Source organism: Nesoenas mayeri, assembly GCF_963082525.1.
Source record: "Nesoenas mayeri genome assembly, chromosome: 4".
Lineage (NCBI taxonomy): Eukaryota > Metazoa > Chordata > Aves > Columbiformes > Columbidae > Nesoenas > Nesoenas mayeri.
The window spans coordinates 34313894-34335487 of record NC_137540.1 but is presented as its reverse complement, the minus strand read 5'-3'; the positions used below and the strand labels follow the sequence as shown (position 1 = coordinate 34335487).

The 21594-nt window shown below is 39.7% G+C and overlaps 1 protein-coding gene across 1 annotated transcript in view; it reads right to left on the bottom strand.

Annotated features, from left to right (window-relative positions):
* Positions 1-21295, bottom strand: part of RAPGEF2 (Rap guanine nucleotide exchange factor 2) — a gene marked incomplete at both ends in the record, with an annotated part of 183911 nt that extends 162616 nt beyond the window's left edge. Inside the window, one exon of the mRNA XM_080343363.1 lies at positions 21227-21295. Coding sequence (XP_080199489.1) covers positions 21227-21295 — 69 coding nt within the window. The remainder of the gene's footprint in view (positions 1-21226) is intronic.
* Positions 21296-21594: the final 299 nt, after the last annotated feature.

Sequence of the window (21594 nt, the reverse complement as noted above, 5' to 3'; positions counted from 1 at the left end):
TACAGAGCAAGCTTTAATTAAACAAATTGTGAGCCTTCCTATGAGCAACAATGCAGCTTCGAAAAACAAGCAAGTCTTACGACTACTGGAAGTCTATTTTTTGTCTCTGTAGTTTACACAAGCAGCATTGTCTCCAAAATTACTGTTTAGCTATGATGGAAACAGATCTGTTTTGAGATTACCAAAATATAACCTCTGTTTCCAGTGCAATTTGGCACCAAGAATTAAGACAGAAAACTTCTTGAAGTATTTATATCATTATGAACATTATGCCATTATTTTTATTTCAAGCCCCTGCATATAATACAGACTTCGAGAGAACATAAGCACCTCAAACACAAATTCTACTCCTAGCACTTCAAGATCATTTCAAGTCTTGGCTGTCTTAAATAAATGCTTGGCTGCCTTAGATACCAAGGAGTGAATATATTTCATTTCTAATGGCAGCAAAAGGCTGAGTCTTTGTCAGGCGTTAGATTTTATTTCTGTACAGATCTAAGAGACACTATAAGCTTTGTCGTAAAAGAAGAAATTGGGAGTTAATGGAGATCTTGAAGAGTTGTTTACTTTCTTCCTGCTTGTAATTTAAAAGGTTTGTTTCATGTATTAATTTTGGATATTGCTTCTGTTTTGAAGCAGTATTAGCTGTGTATCCACCAATATCAGGACGGATAACTACCTTCAGTTTTCTTTTGGTTTACCTGTTTTTAAGTAAAGAAGAAAGAATGTAGGCCTTTGTTGTAAATACGCTTTATCAAAACTTGAAGCTCTTACTTGTTTTAATAGACATTAGCAGTGCTGCTTTCAATTTCAAATTATCACAACCAATATTTTAAGCAACAAAAACTTAAACAATCAGACCTGTATTTACAGGTACTATATTACTGTCAATGAAAGAGGGACAAAAAGGTTAGCTGGCTCACAACTTTCCCCCTACAAGTACAGTTTTGCAGCCAAGCATTAAAGTATAGAAAGGTGGTTTTTTTCTTCTTAATTTACTAGAAGTGTCTCTGATTTTATGCTCCCCTGTCAAACCATATAATCATGAATCTATGGATTTTTTCCCCCCTTTATAATAGCAGCACTTTCTTTTTGAAAGACATATCAGATTGGCAAGATCAGAAATAACGCTCCAGAACCTATCCATCCCCTGCCCCTGCTCATCCTCCACAAATATGAAATACAGTCAGTAGTCCAACCCCTGCTTTGAAGTAAGCCTACCTAATGTTTTCATACAGCAATATTTATCATTTTAGCATTCTTCTCTCACCCTTCTTGCTCTCCAAATAAGGTTCATAATGAGTTGCACCATATTTTTGTAATCTACTGGAAAAAGTTAGAGGACTGCTTCAGTTTCTCTTATGAATATCAGCACAGTGAGATGAGAGACCTGTCAACATCACAGACATTCAAAAATTTAGGAACACCTGCATCAGTAAGCTTAACAGTTATTTAATTCATTGGTGAAGTAATACTTGTACAGGAAGATATCAAGGAGACTGCAAACACTTCACTAAATTGCATGAAAATGAAAGCTGTTATTGTCACTCCTACGTTCCATCTCTCTCCAGACAGGCCTATAAAAAGAACCTCCTGCGAAGGCAGTCAAACCTCGCTGACACCAGTGGAGGCATCTGCAAAAGCTGCTTTGCCGGTACAGTTTATGTCACTTCTCAGAACAAAATGTGTAACTGGTGATATGACATGAATAAAAGCATTTGTGCTGGTGTGAAAACTGATCAGGGCTTTAAGTTAGGCTGCCACCTAACATGGACAAGCATCACGGACATTTCTCTTCTGAGAATCCCAGTCCAGACATAAGAAACTCCCACAGCTACAGTATTGTATGCAATTTACATATGACACTACAGTCTCTTCAGTAAGTGTATTTGCCAATACAGTTCATTTAAATCAAGGAGCTGTGAAAATGTGATTTCAGTTAAAGCATACTCCTACCTGAATCTGAAAGAAAGCAACCAACTGGGGCCAGGGAGAGGGAAAACACACACAAAAAACCCCAAAGCAGTTAAAAAGTTAAAAAAGTTTAAAAGCTGGTCATAATGAAAAAGCCCTCCACACTATTTTGCAATAAAAGATATTCCCATACGTGCTTCTGTAAATCAAAAATGTTATCTTCAAACTCAACTGAGCTGCCTTTAAGCAAAAAATGAGTTCAGTCGCTATGAACTCAAGTCCACCACTTTCTCCTTATATAACCTTCCTCCAAAAGTTACTTTCTTCTGCCACTACAGTAAATGAAACAATATGTGTTTTTAATGAACCACAAATCAAGTGCCAAGTGGCTGGAGGGGACAGTTAACAGAAGGGGAAAAAGGAGCTACCTGGAAACATGCACCACATACTCTGACCTCCTATCCTCTTCCATTTCATTCCTTTTCCTATGTTACCCACCTGGGGCTTAGCTTTTTAAAAACCACCAAGCTCCTGGAAAGACGTCGTTCTGGTAAAGCAGTTAATATTCATCTACTACATGTTAAAACGTCGCACAAAGCAGTATCTGCTCTGTTGGCTGTCGGGCTACACTTCAGTACGTAACAGCTGCCTCAGCCTTAAGAAACTGTGTGGACTAGTGGGCTGAAGGTCATTAACATTTTAAAACGCTTGCAGTTAATATTTCCAAGTTGTCCAAGACAGTAATTATTGCCCCTATAATTCTTAAATATTAGCACCTGTTCATAAGACAGGATCCAACATACACTTTCAAGCTGGCACTACATTTTTTTTGCATAGGAACATTTCTTTTTTTCCCCAAAGTAGGGTATACGAAAATTTTTCTTAAGATAAACAGGAAAAAATATCAACATGAAATTATCTTTCTTGGGTTTGGATAATGCAGGATATTCCACTACAAATAAAAGCTTATATTAACATGGAAAAAAACCACTAATTCTATATAAAATGCATTCTAATGAGTTACAGGATGATCTCTTCATTCTGAAGGAAAAAAAAATTACAGATGTTCATTTTAATAAAAGCTTTACACAGACAACAACAGAGGGGTGCTCAGGTTGACACAGGGCATCTCATCTGGACAAGAGAAAAAACATCCATTTCCATTGGCAACACCCGAGTCTACACGTACACTTCGAACCAACCAGCCTAACCATGGCAGAACACTCTCCCTGCTCTAGTTAGGAAAGAGGGTAAAAGTGATCCAAAACTGTAGCAGGCTCCCTAACAAAAGTCTGCTCAAGTCCTCCAGAATGCAAAGATAGTTTCACCAATAATCATTTTTGTCGCTCTTAAGTGGTGAAGGCTTTTATCTCACCCTCACAATTTTGGGTATTTTTACAGGCTAACCACAGAGACCCAAGAACCGAGGTAAGGATGTGGTGTAACTGTATTAGCTACTGAGGAGTACATGATTCTTACACATTCACGTAGCAAGTCAAACTGCAGGGCATGAGAAACACCTTTTGTCTTCCTTAAAGAACGGGAATATATGCAAAAATCATTTTCTCCTGAGAGTGTTAAAAGTAGGTCCTTATAGGCTGCAGAAAGATAGGGGCCTGTGGTGTTTTAAATTTAACTTTTTAGCGACTCAGCTAATTTAAATGGCTCTAAGGTGCCTCCAAAGTGCAGCCTACCACTAGTCCCTTCAACAGAAGAGCCTTAAGATCTGCCTTGTTAAACTGGCAATGTCTTCCATCTGTCCTCAGGGTAGCAATCACAGAACAGCAGTACAATCATAAGGCAGAAACAACAAAAATGGTTTTTTTCCTCTACAATACTATCATTGGAACTACTGTAACCTCCAGGGATGCTCAAAGGAGATGGACACAAAAATACACACCAGAGGGTTTATTTAGAAGAAGTCAAATTGGCTGGAAAAAAGAGCACTCAAGTCCTCTGCTTGCTGTCTCAGCTCTGATGACAGTAGAGAGAAGAGTCTGGCATTAGAACTTTTACTTCCACACATAAAAATATACCTTTAACCCTTACTCGAACTTTACATTGACTATAAAAGCATTTCTCAGTATCCAGATTCACAACTTTTCCTACTGCTACTTTGTCAAGTGCCAAACAAGCAGCAGCCAACAGAAAATGCATGAGATACAGCTTATTTCTCAAAACTACATAGAAATCCAACTATACACCTTCAGGGCTCCACTACAAGTTATTAGTTAGTACTTAAATCTGGATGCTATCTATATTTTTTAAAGTTGGCATATGTTTGATTAATTTATTTGCCAACTGATTTTCTAGATTACATTCTTAACCAACCAGGGGTAAGACTGACAAACTGCTACCCATAACCCCAAATATGAAATACTGATGTGGAAAGTATGTGCTTATTCTTACAGTCATTTAAGGTATTTTGTAGTCCTCCTACACAAAGTGGAGGTTTTGTTTCCTTTTTTTAAAGGACACACTTTATTTGTTAAAACTGAGGATAATTATGAAATGTTACATCTATATTAATAGCAACTGTAACTCACACTAGAGAAATACATCATAATGACAACAAAATAACAAAAAAATGCTCTACATCTGAACACTTAGAGCATATTCCTGTTGTTTCAAACAGTTCATGTTATCAATCAATACCATTTCAGTGTAGCTAAGTTAGTTTCAGTTGCCATAACACATTTATTCTTAATGCAAAATAAAACAAAACCAAAGGAACCACACATACCCCACAGGACAGCAAGGACATTTTCTTGATTTTATCCAAGTGTAAACAGATGTTCGAATTGAATTTTTTTAATAGAAACACAGGCAGAAACCATTTCTAATGTGTGTCATTTCTGTATCATGTTCCTAATACTGGGAACTTTATTTTTTAATAAAAAGCAAATGTAAACCACAGACTATTGATTAAATAAAAATTTCATAAATAATAAGCCAAAAAAAAAAAAATCCCAGTGCTTTTTTTTAAAACCAGTGAGCATAAAAAGAGATGTGGGTGTAACGACTATCTCATCCTTCAGATTTTGACACTGTAGGGGATTTATAAAAGGAGCATTTTGTGAGGTTGGGTAAGTAATCTGTCCATAAGCAGCGAGTGCACTTAAGTGCTTATGACATACCAAATTCCCATCTACCCCTAAAGCATTTTTTCTTGCATTCTTCACAACCAAAATGAATAATTTGGGCATTTTTGGAAAGCTGAATTCTGGCAACTCAAACCAATCAGAAATAAAGATCCCCCACAGAAATGCCTGCAATTGTGAAGAGAATGAGAAGCAAAAATAAAAAGTAAAATGAGAACAGTAGACAGAAGAAAAAAAAAAAAAACAAACAACAAATCAGAGTTGCTACTAACTGGGAGATTCTCAGTTAGAAAAAGAAAAAAGCCATCTGGTCCTCCAAGAAACAGAATTAGTTGCTGGTAGCATAATATGCAAATTGACACACACAGAAGAGGATCCACCATGTGGGTGGTGCTGTTTTAAATAGTTCACTTCTGTATCTGACTTTTTATCAGGTCACTATCTTGCTCATACCTGGGAGATTCTCACTCCATTTTCTGTATCTATCTTGGATCAAAAGACAATCTTCCGATTAGCAAGTGGTCTCACACATCATTTATTTACTTCTCCCCGCGCCCTCGCCTTATTTTTTTAATTGCAGGAAAAACCTTTACCAAGTTCTTCACAGATTTCCTGAGAAGATTAACTGAAGTGGTGAACTAATTCCCTAGGAATAGTTTCATTTTCATATTCTCAAAGTAAAGAATTGGTAAGTGAATTAAGTTAGAATCTATTTGAAAAGCTACTGTACATAAACATATGTTCCTCAACAGCAGGCTCCTGACTAAAATATTCTAAATGAGTCATGATTGCAGCATTTTCAAGGTTTGAATGCGTACTCTGAGCAGGTTACCCTTCCAGGACAGCTGCAATGCAGGTATCATTGGGGCCATACAATCCTTAGAGGTGGAATTTGCTCAAATGCCTCAACATCAACAGCTCGTTGCTGAACACCCTTGTTCTGCCTGCACACCACCACATGTGATGGTCTGCCACTGGATGCACTCGTAACTCGCCTACACAACAATGAGATCTTGCTTTTACAACTACTTACAGCCGCTAATTAGTCACAGAGTCAGAATGTTAGGGATTGGAAGGGACCTCAAAAGATCATCCAGTCCTATCCCCCTGCCAGAGCAGGAACACCTAGATGAGGCTACACAGGAACGTGTGCAGGCGGGTTTTGAATGTCTCCAGAGTAGGAGACTCCACAACCCCCCTGGGCAGCCTGTTCCAGTGCTCTGTCACCCTCACTGAGAAGAAGTTTCTTCCCATATTTAAGTGGAACCTCCTGTGTTCCAGTTTGTATCCATTGCCCCTCATTTTCTTTGAGGAAAAAAAAAAAAAGGTGTACATATATATATATATATATATATATATATATATATATCTCCATATTGAAACAAATGTCCATTCTGAAATTTTCGAGAGCACTTAGGCACTAACTAAGCTAAGAAAGAAAATGTTCAACACAAAAAGGATCACCTTCAGCACTCAACACATGTCCTCTCGCCTTATTTTACAGCTACTGATTCTGTTCATTATATCTAATATAAAATTACTGGTTTCAACATGCAATCTGATCCCAGTGGTTTCGAGGCTAACTTTCAACAGACAGCAAAGCACTAAAAAGATGCTTACCACCTCTTTACATTTTACAGCTAGAAGACCAGACACAGAGGTTAGATGTTCAGCATTTTTTTGTCTTAACTGTAGGACCCTGTTACTTTATAGGGTTAGCAATTAGGAATACAATTAAAATATTAAAGCAGACTAATTTTTATGGTGATTATTTGAAAGCAAAGGAAAAGTTGTGAAAACACACAAGTTACTCTCTCTGCAGAATCTATGGAGGGGGTTTGCTCAAGAAAAAAAGGAGCAGGTCCAGTTCATAAGCTTTCTGAGCACTGGGACTCACATCAATATGACACTTGTTTTTTTATCTCTTAGTTAAATGCAGAATTAAAACTTTAGGTATCAATCATCAGGGTTAGAAAAACGTTAGAAATGTTAGACTGTTAGAAAAACAGCAAATATAGAAAAATAATTTATTCGTGATTGTTTCTTAACAAATGCCACACTACCTTGTGATATACATTTAAAACAGTCTGGCCAGATTTTGAATTTCAACAGCTAAGAAAACTTTAAGACTTACAGAGCTGGTTTCATAAGCCTCTTTCAACTGGCACTGCACAAGTGAGGATGAGATAGTTAAACAGTGATGATTAAACTCACAATTGGTTTATTGAAACCTGTTCAAGACAACAGATTGCAAAGCCTCTTAAAAGTAAATGCAAAGTACTAAACACAAATGAGGTCCATTATAAAAAAGTCTACAACAGACAGATACAGGAATCTGAAGTTAAACAAAATGTTCAGCTACTGTTGACAGTCCTAATTCTAAATACAATTTAGTTTAGCACATATGGGAGTACGAAACAGCATATAAAACAAAGTCAAATGACAAAACAGTCATTATAACTATATAACATACTGTCAAACCTGTATTCCAAAAAGGAGGAGTTACAGTTTATCAGTAGTTTCAATAAGTACATAGGTTTAAATAAATTTTTTAAAGTGGAACATCACAAGAGGACTTGGGCCTTTACGTAGGTAAAGATTTTAATCGTCTTCAAATATAACTTCCTTTTCAATTCCTTATAGCAATAGCTATTCCTCAAAAGTACTTTAAGGTACATGTTTGCTGTAAATGGTCATACCACAAGCATACAAGTTGCTCTGCTGCATAAACATTAATGCAAACTTTAATGACTAAACAGGGCTGTTTGTGAGAAATCAATCCTGAATTTAACACTTTGCATTGAACCCTGACTATGACAAAACCAGTTATTTAGTCAAAAGTATTCATAGCACTCCCACATCTTTGCTACGCTCAGAACTGCCATGTCCTGCCAGAGGACTGGTTTAAGTAATTGCCTTTTGTTTGCAAGTTGGGGAAAACATCTTAAATACACCAGAACTTGCAAAAAGCTTCATGCATTTCATGACATTGTGCTTTTTACTCTTACTGCTTCCACGGCAGGGAAGAAGAAGAGATGTTGGTGCTAAGACCACGACCTTAAATGGTTGGTGTAAACATAGGGAATGGATGACAATATCTCCCACATGTCTATACATGCTCCTGTCTAAAAGTTGTTACGCTCAACTGAAAATCCACATGGGAAGAAAGTCCTACCGAATAGGATACAGCCTAACATTCCTCTGCCTCCACACCCCAACACACAGGTAAACGCTATTAAAAACTGAAGTGGTTACTGCCTTTTGTGTTTTAATCAAACAGTCATGTAACTGATGTGGACACCAGGAGACAATTTCAAAAGTTTCATTTTTGGAGGTGAAGCAATATATGCCACAGTCAGAGCGTGAAATCCGCAGAGCTGAGGATCTGTGTCTCATTGTGGAAAAATACTTTCTGTACAGTCCCTTTGGGAAGGAGAGGGAAGAGGATATGCCGGAAAACCACAAGTAGCATTTTTGGAGGAAGGCACTTCCTGACCTTAGCTTTTTCAGATAAATCCCAAACTCAAGACATTTATAAATAGAAGAAACAGGAAAAGAAATCAAGTAAGATACGAGATGTCACTTGTATAAAGCAGAACTTTCATCCTTCCTTAAAAGAAATTCTGACATAGTTTTCCTAAAGCAATGGATGGTGTGTCTTACCATGTGTTAAGCCTTGTCTTACCCACCTAGATACTAACCCTGCTATTTCTTCCTTATATCCTTGCTCATTTTACTACTGATTTAGAAATATTCTTCACTACTGTTCATAAACAAAATTGAAGCCTTTCGACACGCTCAGGCAACTCGCCACAGAGTCTCACAACCATTTCAGCACATTAATTGAGTTTAACACGTTATGGTATGATCGCAATACTTAAAGAGTGTCTCATTTTCAACCCCTTTATAGGTTTTGCAAAGTTGGCAAGTTCTAGCTGTGTTATTTACCCTGGAACAGCCAGGGCAGGCATTAATTCATTACATGAAGTTTAAAAAAAGTCATCTGGGGAACAGCATTTCAGCAGCTACCTAACAGCAGAGGTGACAGGCCAATATTTGGCTGACAAATTGTGGCAAACACACTCTAAAAATAAACAGCAATGTATGAGGCAGTAAACATCATGAAACTATAGCCAAGATGCCTTCCCCGCCCCCCCCCCCCCCCCAAGTGGAAACCTTACTCAATAAGCCAAGATGCCTTGTGAAGTTACCCACAGCAAAAAGAAGTAATACTTCATCTAAAAGCTATTTATAAAGGTCAGGGTAACCATTAGAGCACCTGCTTCAAACAAACCTCCTTTGTTCAAAAGAAATGTAAGGTAACTCATACACTGGAACATGGGCCAAAGTCAACAGCAAACCAAACTGGACTTATGTAGGTTGTGTCACTGGAAAATGTGTTACTTTCGTCATGGCTAAATGTTCGTTTACTATCAAGCTAAGATGGACTGTAAGAAAGTACTGTTATTTTCTCTTTACTTTTAAATTCACATCGAATATTCATTCACGTAAGAACATCAGAGCTTTACAGTGACACTAGATTATAGACCAAATAAATTTAAAAATTTTATACATGCCAATTCCAGTGAGGACATACTGATGTTATTTGTACTTTTTGGCTTAAAAGTGGACAATAACTTTTATAATGCCCACTGTATTGCCATTTGTAAAGAAACAAGAGTTTACTTCCCATTCAGAAATTAATACACGTGAATGAATGCATTAGCCACATGCACCCTGCTGTTTCTTTCTAAGTGCTCTCATAATAAGAAAAATATCTGAAGTGATGACTTTAAGGCATAAAGTTAAAAAACACTACCAAGAAAGGTTTAGAAAGGGAGAAACTATGAGACATCAAATTAATAAGACATCAGTTAAACCAGGGCTAGTTACAAAGAACAAGTAAGAGAGGGGAGAAATTCATAAAGGATTAATAATTCACCTGGGAATTCAGAAACACACCCATCATCTCACATGGATCAAAAAGTATTCTGTCACAAATCTCAAATTTCTTTGCTCTAGGTCCTTACAACTGCTTTACAAAGCTAACAGTGCCTTTACAAACCACTGTGTCACAATCACAATCCTATTTTCCAGCAATATCCAGTAGTCAAGAAATGTTTCAGTTACTAAAACAATGTCCCTCTAAGAGTTATCTTAAATAAGGGAGTCTTAAAATCTTCTTAAAGAGGATTCAGGAGTAGTGGAGACCAGCTATCCACCAATACTCAGTCTGGTAAAATAAGAGCCACCCTGTTTCCCTGAAAACAAGACAGGGTCTTATACAATTTTTGCTCCAAAACATGCTTACATGTATAGCTGCCTGGACACTGTTTAAATTGTCTTTTTTAATAAACTGTAACTAGGGCTTATTTTTTGAATAGGGCTTATATTTCGAGCATCCTTAAAAATCCTGAAAATTCATACTAGGGCCTATCTTTGGGGCAGGTCTTATTTTCAGGGAAAAAGGGTAGTAGCACTAAAATAGATGGCTACCTAAATATAGCAGAGATGCAATATACTCCTCTCCTCCACCTCATCAAACATTTACAACAACAATTATGGTCCTTCCCTTGGCGTTGCTACCTCAAATTATTCTTAATAGCTGAGCTTGAATTGTGCTGCCATCTGACAGTCATTCAGTGGCCTACGACCAAGGAGCTGGCATTTTCAAACTAAATTATCATGAATTAAAACAAGGCATCGGTGCTAATTAGCAGCTTTCAGCAGTAACAGAGAAGCGGTGACAAGGATGGAAACTCAATTACCCTCATTCCAGCAAGCGCCTGTTCCTGGTCAGCATGTAGCTGGCGGAGCCACTGGTGTTTCCGTACCTATGGTGCGTGTGAAATACTTCAGCCTTCAGATCAGATCACTGCCTGCCATTCAAACCGGTCCGATTTTTTTTCTGCTTTAACAAATACATTACAGACCCCCAACAAATCTGATGCACCATCTAGATATTGGTACCACACATTGGCAGAGATCACAAGACGCAGCTTGGACTGAGACCCTCACAATCACCCTTCTAAAATACAAAACGAAAAATGCCTCACTGGTGCTATCTACCATCTGTTCACTCCCTCCTTAGCAGGGAATGCATTTGAACTACTTAGCCACTGCACTAATAAAGAGTTTATAGAGAGAGACCACCTGACCGGGACTCATGATTAACCACTGCAGTCTTGTTTCATACTCAGAGAGAACATCCTCCATAAACTATACCCCCATTTATTGTTTTCCTTGAGATACATTTGCTACTTGTTCCTTTGAGACTACAGCCAAAAAGGAACTTACACAATCAAACTGTATTTCTCCATGTTCTCAACATGTGCTTCATCCATGGACTAAATTAATATTTTACAAAGAAACAGTACTAATGTAATTTCAATTGATGGACCGCTTACTGTTTTCTCTGGAGAAGCTGCCAGTTGCTAATGACCCTCAATAGGAAATCACACCGTGCATCAAGATCGACTACATCACTTCAGCTTTCAGCATCTTGTTATGATGTTAGTATGTTAGTAACTAGGATAACAAGCCCAAACACACAAAACAATTTTGCCACACATTCTGCTTCAGCAGCACTCAGCACCTGCGTTTTTTTTTCTTCCATTTTTTAAATCTTTTTGGAGGTTGAGGTTCCTCCAGAGCCAAGGAACAATTCCAGAGGCAGAGCTCCCCAGCAGGACCATCAGGGTGGGCACAGTCCCCTTCCTCTGATTTTTTAATAGCAATGATTGATAATCAGCTCTCATAGAATCCAGTGGTACTTTAACAATATCATCTTGTAGGCTGGGGGGCCTGCTCTTCTTCCACACAACTCAGAATACATTTTAACTACATTTTAATTTTGCAGTTGCTAACTTACAAAGTGCAAAGCTGTTTCGACAGTAGGTACCATCATACATAAACGCAGTAGAATGCCACAACTTCAAATTATTCACATAGCAACTTAAACAAAAGTGCGTCTTTTTATTGCTATAGCTACACCACCTTCAAAAAACTGACTGAGCTGCAGCACAAGGGTAAAAGTACATGATGGGGCACTGTGTCTGCTCCAGCAGCCCCTGCCTGCCCTGTTGCACAGATGAGCAACACTTGAGACACCCGCAGGACCCCTGACAACACATACAAAGAAATCTGTAATACTGCAGGGCTAAGCCTCTCTCTCTCAGGTCAAAATGTATCTAAATATTTACTGCTGTGTAAGTTGTGTATTCTGACACATCTTTTGAAAAGTAGTCAAAATTCACTCTATTCAAATCAGTACTTGCTACTCACACAATTGCAATGTACTGCTGATTTCAGCAAGATTACATATTTTGAGAAAATCATTATTCTGTTTGAGTAAGGGAATGGTTTGCTGACAAGATTAAGCACTTATCTCAAAGTCAAAACAAAAACATTTTATTTATGCCCCAGACTTCAGATACCAAACAGAAAAGCATACAAGTCTTTTAACTTGCATACAAACAAAATTGTTTCACTTCACATCTTTCTTTGTTCCCCGGAAGACAGGCCATCAGTATCCATTTTTCAGCCACCATACAACAAAGCAACGTAAATACAGACAAGATTCAGTTTGAACAATACAAAAAGATATCAAGTGCTAGCACCTCTTATCCACCCAATTCAATGCACACAAAAGGTAATGTTACTACTCAAGTCTCTCACAACTGCTGTATATTAATGAGGAAAAACCCTACTGCTAGAGACTTATTACAGAAGTTTTCTTTGAGGTTAATCCTCAGAACAACAAACAAAAAAGGAAGACTTCTATCTCAAGAAGCACCTTGCACATCTGCCTCGTCAGTTAGAAAAACAAACGAACAAGAAAACCCTTCACTGTAAGAAATGCATCAAGAATAATTTTATAACTTTCCATCCAGTTTAATTTTGGTTTATACTTCAAGATAATGTTTGAAAACAGATCACCATATACTCTCTGGAGGAAGTTAAGCTGTTTCAGAAGTTCCTACACACAGACATACGCTTTTATTCTCAAATCTTGCAGCACAAGTCTTCACACCTTCAGCTGCACCAACACTGACATTTGGAGCCATAATCTAAAACAGACTAAGTCACTTAGATTTTAGAAAGAAAAAAAACTTCACACACCAGCTCTCAAAAATAAGTCGCTTTTCTTTTGTTCAGCTAACAAGATTGTATCACTTATCCTGTTTATACTGTAGCCTCACAAACACTTGGATCTGCACAAATGAGGCAGCAGAGAACATCAGCATGGGAAACAAAGATTTTAAATAAGCTTTGCTGCTAAAAAAAATACAACGTACCATGAAAGATTTAACCTTTGGTTTCAGCAAGTCAATTCTCAAGCTTCTTCCAACTGTCCTGATGGTACAGACTTGTTTTCCCATCAACTGCTTACAAACCACCTTTTCATAACATCCTATCTCATCCCCTCTAAATTTTGGCCTATTTTTTGCTTAACAGGACAAGAAGTCTGAATTACTAATTTCAAACAGAAAAGACTGTACCAATATTTTCCCCAGCTATAGAAAAAGTAAAATAAAGATGGGATGCAAAGTATTCTGAAAAATACATAACTGCAAATACAAACTGGGAGGAAAAAACCAAAACACAACACACATACCAAACCACCTTCAAAAATTTTACCACCTCATCCCACAGGGAACATGATCCATCTTCCCCTTTGGAAGCCAGAAATAACTATGAAATGTTTTTATTTATGAAGCCAAGTTTATTTCAACTTTAAAATATACAAAAAGCAAGCAAACAAAAACAAACAGTCTGGTAAAGACAAACAACAGGCATGCTCCAGAGACATGTCTTCCACAAAACTTAATACCCTTCCCAGGTAATTTACACTGATACCAGCTGCCAACCATTGTGTTGATTGTGTTTATCACAATACACACAAATAAGAGAAAACATGGGAAAATCTTGCTATGCATAGAAATATTAACACAAGAAAATACCTTCCATTTTTATCAGGACTGAAAAAGTACATTAATGCCCTTTTTTTTAAGAACATTTAAATATTTTAACCTTATCTTATTCCTTCAGTGTTTTAATCAGGTAATGATATATATGCTGCTCATTATTATTGGCCACATTTATTTAGAACTGCTGAAAATCAACTATTTGATCACTCTTATTCAGGTCGGACAAGACAGAAACACACAAAGAAATACATCTACAGATATACGGGCAGAACACAGATACTCAGAGAGCACAAATAGCTAATTTTAACTCCAAAACAAAGCTATAAGAAAAGCACTGCAGTAGGGCTCCTCCTCTCTCTCTTTTCAATAAAAGCGGTCAACTTCACCAACTTCAAAAAAAGGGAAGCGGAGCACCACTTCCATTTCAAGACTCATTCAAATACATCCTTTCACGCAAAATATATCCAGCAAATTAAATCTGCAACACTGGCTGCAGCAAACAAGGAGCGCAGGCTCAGCTGCCCTTCACAAAGCATCTTTGTAGAGCTATCTTTCTGCCAGCGCTCCTTTTGAATTCCCAAACAATACCTCGCAAAAATTAGATCTCCTACTGTGGGAAAGTTCCCAAAACACAAGCCGAAATATATTTTCTCATGAGGATACAAAAAACCCTCAATGAGGAAGTCAAAGTTCCTACAATGACTGTTCGGTATACATATGGTTATTCCTGAAACATGCTAACAGATTAAGTAGCAGCATTCTGATTTAGGGAAAAAAGCTATCAAAATCAGATCAGTAATTCACTAGAATGAATTAGGAACTACTACTCAATTTGCATAAGTATACAGACTTTCAAGCAGGCAGATTTTTTAAAATAATGGAATTCAAGAAATAATAGCTGTTTTAACAAAACCTTAGCTAGCCTCTAGTGTAATATAGCACAAAATAAATGAAGCATCTTCAGAGATTACATTTAAATTACATGTAAATCTTTTTTTTTTTTTTTTTACCAGGTAAAAAGTGTTTTCCATGAATAACCTGATAATGCACAGACAGCTGGATCCTCCTACTAATGAAAAACACAATTTGGGGAAAGTGCTTGCCTGCTGTTGACTTTTACCAATCTAGTTTTACTCCCAGGGCAAGAAAATGACAAGTCTTCTTTGTCTCAGAAGTTCAACAGATGATTTTTCTTATTACTCGCCTGAGCAGAAGGGCAAGCCTAGTTCTGGCAATCAGTCCTGCCTTGCGATAACCCTCCTCCAGCGTGGCCTCCCCAGCAGCTCTGCCGGGTACCGCCGGCCTCATCAGAAAGGGGGTAAGTGAGGACAGGTAGGACCGTGGTGTCCATGGGACATCACTGAGGCTACAGATACACATTCTTATGTCTGAACAGCAGGTTAGGAGGTGAGGAGGCAAAAAAAGCTTGGGGTGAGTAGAAGATCCCTGGGCTTTAGGCCCAGCACTGCTGACTTGAATAACTTTCCTAGGCAGGATTGCCAGGGCAAGGCAAGGCAGTGTTATGCTCCTGGCTTCTAAGTGCAGGAGAGTATGTCCACACGGCTGTCAAACATGCTCACAGGAACGTACTCAGCCTGAACCCAGTGCGAGCACTTCTGCAGCCACAGCAGGGCACAAATCAAAAGTAAACTCCAGCAAACAGATAATTAATCAAGTTGGAAATTACATAGAGTTTATCGGTGCTACAGTTCAGCCCTCACTTCCCAAGTTAACTAGTTTCAAATTGGCTCGAGTATGTACAGCTAAGCAAGCTGCAATCTTCTGATGTAATGAGAAAGCAGACAAGTGTTCAGGACAGGGCTTCAAATTGGCTATTTCTGGTCTGTGGGTGAAGGCTTCCTGTTCACACCGAGGCCCTTGCAAGCGCTGGGGAAAATCATAACTGCAGGATACAAAAATCTATAAATGCAGAAAGTACCAGCCCTATGACAGGGAAGAACTACTGCAAAAGAAATACGAAACTCAATGTTCGCGCTGTTCTCAAAGCTGTTGGCGACAAAGATATGGATGGCTATGGGAAAACGCACCCTCCATCAGAAAGACTGGGAAATAAACATATTTTCTCTCAAAACAAACAGGATACTGATCAGGCTGTTGCAATACATGCCCTTAGTTTTAGGAAGCACGTGAAAATTTATGGTGGAAGTTCAAAACCAGACATTCCAGGGCTGTTTTGACAGACTGAGATTAGAAAGGTCACAAGAGAACCTGAGCTACACAAGAGTCTTCAGTTTTTGTTATCAGCCACAAAAAGACATATTCACATAATCAAGTTTGTTGTGAATGAAATTACCTTACATAGTAATACTAGCCCGAGGAAAAATATTATGAGAAAAAAAAAGTATACTTAATTCAAAAATACATTTTCTAAAATTATTTCTGCCCTAAACAAATACATTACTTGCTTTGTCAGGTAGAAGTCTAACTTTTTCCAAATAATTACTTTGCTTTTTTATACTCCTGGTTAAGTACTGAAACACAGGAAAAAAACAACCTGTGGCCAAAGGCCCATACATACATGTCTATTATAATTTCTGTTTTATTTGTATCTATCTCCCTCATTTGTAGCCAAAGAGACACCACTTAAGTTCATCAGACACTGGATCTTCACTTTGTGGAGACATTAACTATTTTGAACAAGTTTCCAAAACCATGCAGCATCTGGAGAGCTATTTTTGCTCAGACCAACTACCCTGACAGCTGACTTTACGATGGCAACTTTACTTCAAGCCAAGTGTCAAGCAGGAGAAAAGCGCCTGGACCAAGAACTTGCAACAGCCTTTTGTTATCAAGCTGCGTTACTGACCATGTTCACAAGGTTAACACAAAATGTAAAAGGCTTGTGCACCGATTAGTTGCTCTAGACAGCAAAGTCTGAACGCTACCATGAGAAGTGCAGTGAAGAACCTCATTTTGTTGGCTCCCCCCAAAAAACATAACATCAGACCTTGCAAACTAAAGCTACTCCTGAATAACCACATTACAAAGCCCCGAGATGCGTAACGGAAGCACCATTATTATAATAATGTAATACAGCCAGATATCAGGCGTCAGCTGTTGCAGTCCTAGGCTTTATTTAGGGCTACTGGGAACCAGCAGGAGAATTTAGCAACAGAACCAGTTCTCAGCGTTATACTGCTGTTAGGCGCAGCATGGTTAACAGGGGTTGCCTTCCTCTTTAAATACCAACAACAAGATGGTCACACAGTAGCATGCAGACAGCAAAGAGAACCTGAAGGCAAAACTCAAGCTCTAACGTATTTTTCTTTTCCCATTGAAAGAAATCTCAAATAAGCTCTTTGGAAAAGGATAATTTTAGTCTGGTGTATTTGATATACAGGCACACAATAAGCCTGAATTTAAAGACTAAGTATAATATAATCCTTTAGGCTAGACTCACACATAGAATGCTTATTTTCTATGATCCCATGAAATTAAGACTGCCTCGTATTTATTTTCTAAGAGATCACTACAGCAAGAAGGAAACATCCATTTCTGGCTTATCTGAAGATTGCTCACAATCGTGCTATCGGTGGTCACAAGTATAAAAATAACACAACTGGGGAACGAGCTGAAAGTTTATTTGTAAAAAGCGTAGGTACATCCTATAATTAAACCATTGTTCCTCTCAAGTGCTCAAGAAGGGAATATTTGCTCAACAGTAGCATCCTGTTTAGATGTCTTCTGACATTAAATGACGCACTACAATCAACATAAGGCCTCCTGTACAGTTCTCCCTTCTGCTCTTAAGATGTGGTCCGATGCTGTTAACTCTCCGCTATTCATTACTGCTGTACTGAATTGCCTCAATGTACCACAGCAGCAGCTTCCAGAAGAAAACCTTAGGCACCTAACGTATATATGGCATGCATTAAGAAAAATTCTTCCTGCAGACGTCACCACATGGACATGGCATGAAAACAATGAACTAGTATGCAGAGCTTCTGAGATAACTAGTTATTCACATACCATGCCATGCAAATGAGTTGTTAGGATAAAGAAAGAGATTAGGGCTGGGTTCCTCTTGTTTGAAAACAAAAGCAGCCCTATTTTTTCAGATTAAGCTACACCAGTGTAAAACTGCACGCTTTCTAAAATGGCCTATAACGCCAAAAGGAACTTGTTTTGAAAAGACTTAAAGCTGTAACAGTTCATATAAGACCACGTTTGGAGAAAAAAAAAATAGATCACTATTACTCACAGCTTAAGGGCATAAACCCATGTGTAATTTATGAACATTTAGAAGTTAGATTCCCCAAAGTAGGTAAATTAACTTCCTAGTTCATGTCTTCAAAGAGAAAATGAATAGTTTAATAAAGCAATTAAAGAGGAGAGCTGTGTTACACAACAGACATATTAAAGTACAGGCCATCTACCTTTTTTTTTAAAATTTTTTGAGCTTCTTTAGTCAATGCAGCGTTGAATTGTAATTCACAAAATTCAGAAAAACTCTGTAAGCAAGAATTCACCCAAGACATATGAAGCTAAGAATTTTCCAGATCAACTGCAGAATACACTGTTACCTTCAAAAAGAAAATAAAATCAGTCCAGTCCAAAATTACCGAGACTTTTGCACTGTAGAAGTTCATGCAGAGTTAAGTTTGCTTTCTCTGACAATGTATATCAGACCTAGCAGTTCTCAGAGCTGTATATACAAATATGAGCTGGTTATCTTACTGTCACCCCTCTTCTCTGAGCCTGCAGTGAAGTCCTTTTGCCAAATTTGCACCGTGACAATGCAGGGTGAATAGTAGTGTCACATGCATATTACCTCTTCATGATTTGGGAGAAGCTAAGCACAGTGAGTTTGTTAACAGGAGTAAGCAGCAAATACTAACATACTTCTCTCTTGTTATTTCCTGTACTGACATGAATATGATAAACATCTTTTGTCTTTCCAACCTTCTCTCAGCTTTAAAGATACCTCATGGCTTCTCAAAAGCCAAGATCAAGTAACTACCTTTACAAGACAGTGAGGCAATGAAAAGAAAACACAAGTAAAAGAGAGACAATAAGAAGCTACTTTAAGGGATGAAGAAAACACAAGGTCATTGTGTCTTTCTACATAAAGATTTTTTAAGTTTTACTTAATGACTGAAAGGTGTTATGCATAAAAGTATTTCTTTCAAATTCCAATACTTTGTAAAATAAAACCAAATTTCCAGAACCAAGATCAAACATGAGAAAACACTTCAACACACATAATTCAACCTGAGCCATTCACAAAAATGCCAACTGAGTTTTCTGCTGCAAGCTCTGCTTTCTCCAGCAGCAACAGGAGGGCACGCCTGATCACCGCTTTCAAGTATTTCCAGTGCTAACAACACATTAAGTTTCCCACAAATTTAGTCTTATTTGTGGATTATTTTGGCCAGTGTCAGCTTTGTGGATTTAAGGGTGGGTTTCTTTTCCTTTGGCCATTGCCACAGCAGGCTTCCAGTCTGCTGATTCAGGAAGTTTTACAGCATTAACGCAGCCCTGGTGAGCCTGATTTAGCTCTGCTCTGTGCCCTTCACACTGGCTTTATCCCTGCACGTGAGCTAATTTTTTCACTGCGTCATTTCTTACTTTCTGCCTCTTTTTTTTTGTTATCCCTCCTAGAAAGCAGGGCTGAGCAGCAAGGCCAGGAGAAAGTTTAACAGCCCACATGGCACAGACCATGTCACAGGGGAAGTGTTGTCCTACAAGCCCAGCTTAGTAGCCCCACTACCTGACCAACCGGTTTCTGAGCATCAGCCGGTGCCACTCCTCCTGAACACCCCACCATCCTTCGATGACCATCTCCTGAGGCCAGACACCACCAGCAGGCTTCTCTGGCTGGGATTTACGCCCCTGCCAACACGATGGACCTCACTACGAGTTTTCTGAGAGTGTCCTTCCCTGGAGAGAGCACTCGGCCTCCTTCAGCTTTCACAACACACTGAAGGGCTGGGTCCAGCACCGAAGGCAAACAGACATTTAGAAAAGGTCAAACAAGGACAGAGAAACAACTTTACCACCACAAAAACACATTCCAGAAGCAGTCTGGGCTTTTTCCTTTACAAAAAAGAAAGATTTGCAAAAAAGACACGCTAAATACGATGCCTGTGCAGTCAGGATATTTTTCCATGGGAGTTTTTGTTTTCTCACACATATTCCATGAGCTTGAGGATAAAAATAACATTACCACAATGACGTATCTATAGTAGGAGGAATGACTTATGGTTGCCGACCGAAAGCCAAGGTTTCCTCTTTGCCCCCAATTTGAAAATGTCACCAGCCAATCCGTCGCCTGCCAAAATAATCAGTAATACCATCTCTTCCCCCAAACCAGAACACAGGGACTGCTCAGAGAGCAGCACAAGCCTTTAGAAAATAGGACAGATGGCATTACAACTCCAAGCAAAGTAACTCCTTGTATCATTAGCTATTGAACCGCAGCTTGATGTGAGGATCAGTGTAAAGCTTATTAGTCTTTAGACAGTTGGCAGCAACAGCCACTGCAGCAACCATTCGGGAGCAGAAGGAACTCATTCAGTTTAGTTGTTTTTCAGGTCATGTTAAGTCAAAATGTTTCTATACACACTCCAGTCCCCAATTTAACCTTCCTCAGCCTCTCCACGTTCAATTACACTTACAAACAGCTTCAGCTCACATACTCCTCCAACAAAGAGGGCTCCAGGAGCCCAGCACAGGTATCTAAAAAATTCCTGCCTGATGCCACGGTAGGATTTCACCCTACTTTGGAGAGCAAGGACTTGCCAAGAATACCACTGACCTCAGCCCCAACATTATGAAACAGCGCTGCCAGCTCCAGACAGCTATGTAAAAGTAGGGATTGAATTCAGATCCGGAGCCACAGCATACTGTGGGATAACAGCAAAACAAAACCCCTCACAATTATACTCTAAGTGCATTTTTCTTTTTACCGGAAGCAACCTTCAAAATAAACTCAGCTGGCGTTTCTCCCTCTCTCTCTCCCCTCCACCCCCAAAATTAGGCAGTAGGAGGAAAGTTGTTCGCGTTCATGCATTTCTTCCCTTCCCGTGAGATTGCCGCCCGGGCATTCCGCGCTGGGGGGCTTGGGGGTGGGGTGAAACCCGCACCGGAGCCGCTCTGCTCCCGCGGGAGCGGGACCGTGGGGCTCCCGGGCTCCTCCCCCCGCCGGGGCTGCGCGGGGCGGGCGCGCTGGCGGAGGCCGCCCGCCGGGCACGGAGGGCAGCGAGGCGACCCCCCCAGAGCGGGAGGGTGTCGCAGGGTCCGGGGGAAGGGGCCGCCTACCTGGGGGCTCCTCTCCGCCGGGTTCTTCATCACCGCCTGGCGGAAGCTGTTATCCACGTAGGACGCCATCGCGCCCCTTCTGCCTCCTCCCGCCGCCGCCGCCGCCGCCCGGGGAAGGGATGGGGGAAGGCCGGCCGCGGCCTGGCGCTGCGGGCTGCGCGCCGGAGCGCTGGCTGAGCAGCTGGGTGGCGGCGCGGCGCGGAGGCTCCGCGGAGCTCAGCAGCGCCGCCGCCCGGAGCACGAGGCGGCGGCGGCGGCCGAGCCCCGCCGGTAGCGGCGGCGGCGACGACGACAAGGGCTCGGCGCTCCCGCTCTAACCGGCTCTACGCCTCCCGCCGGCCCGCTCCGCCGCATCCCCCCGGGCACCG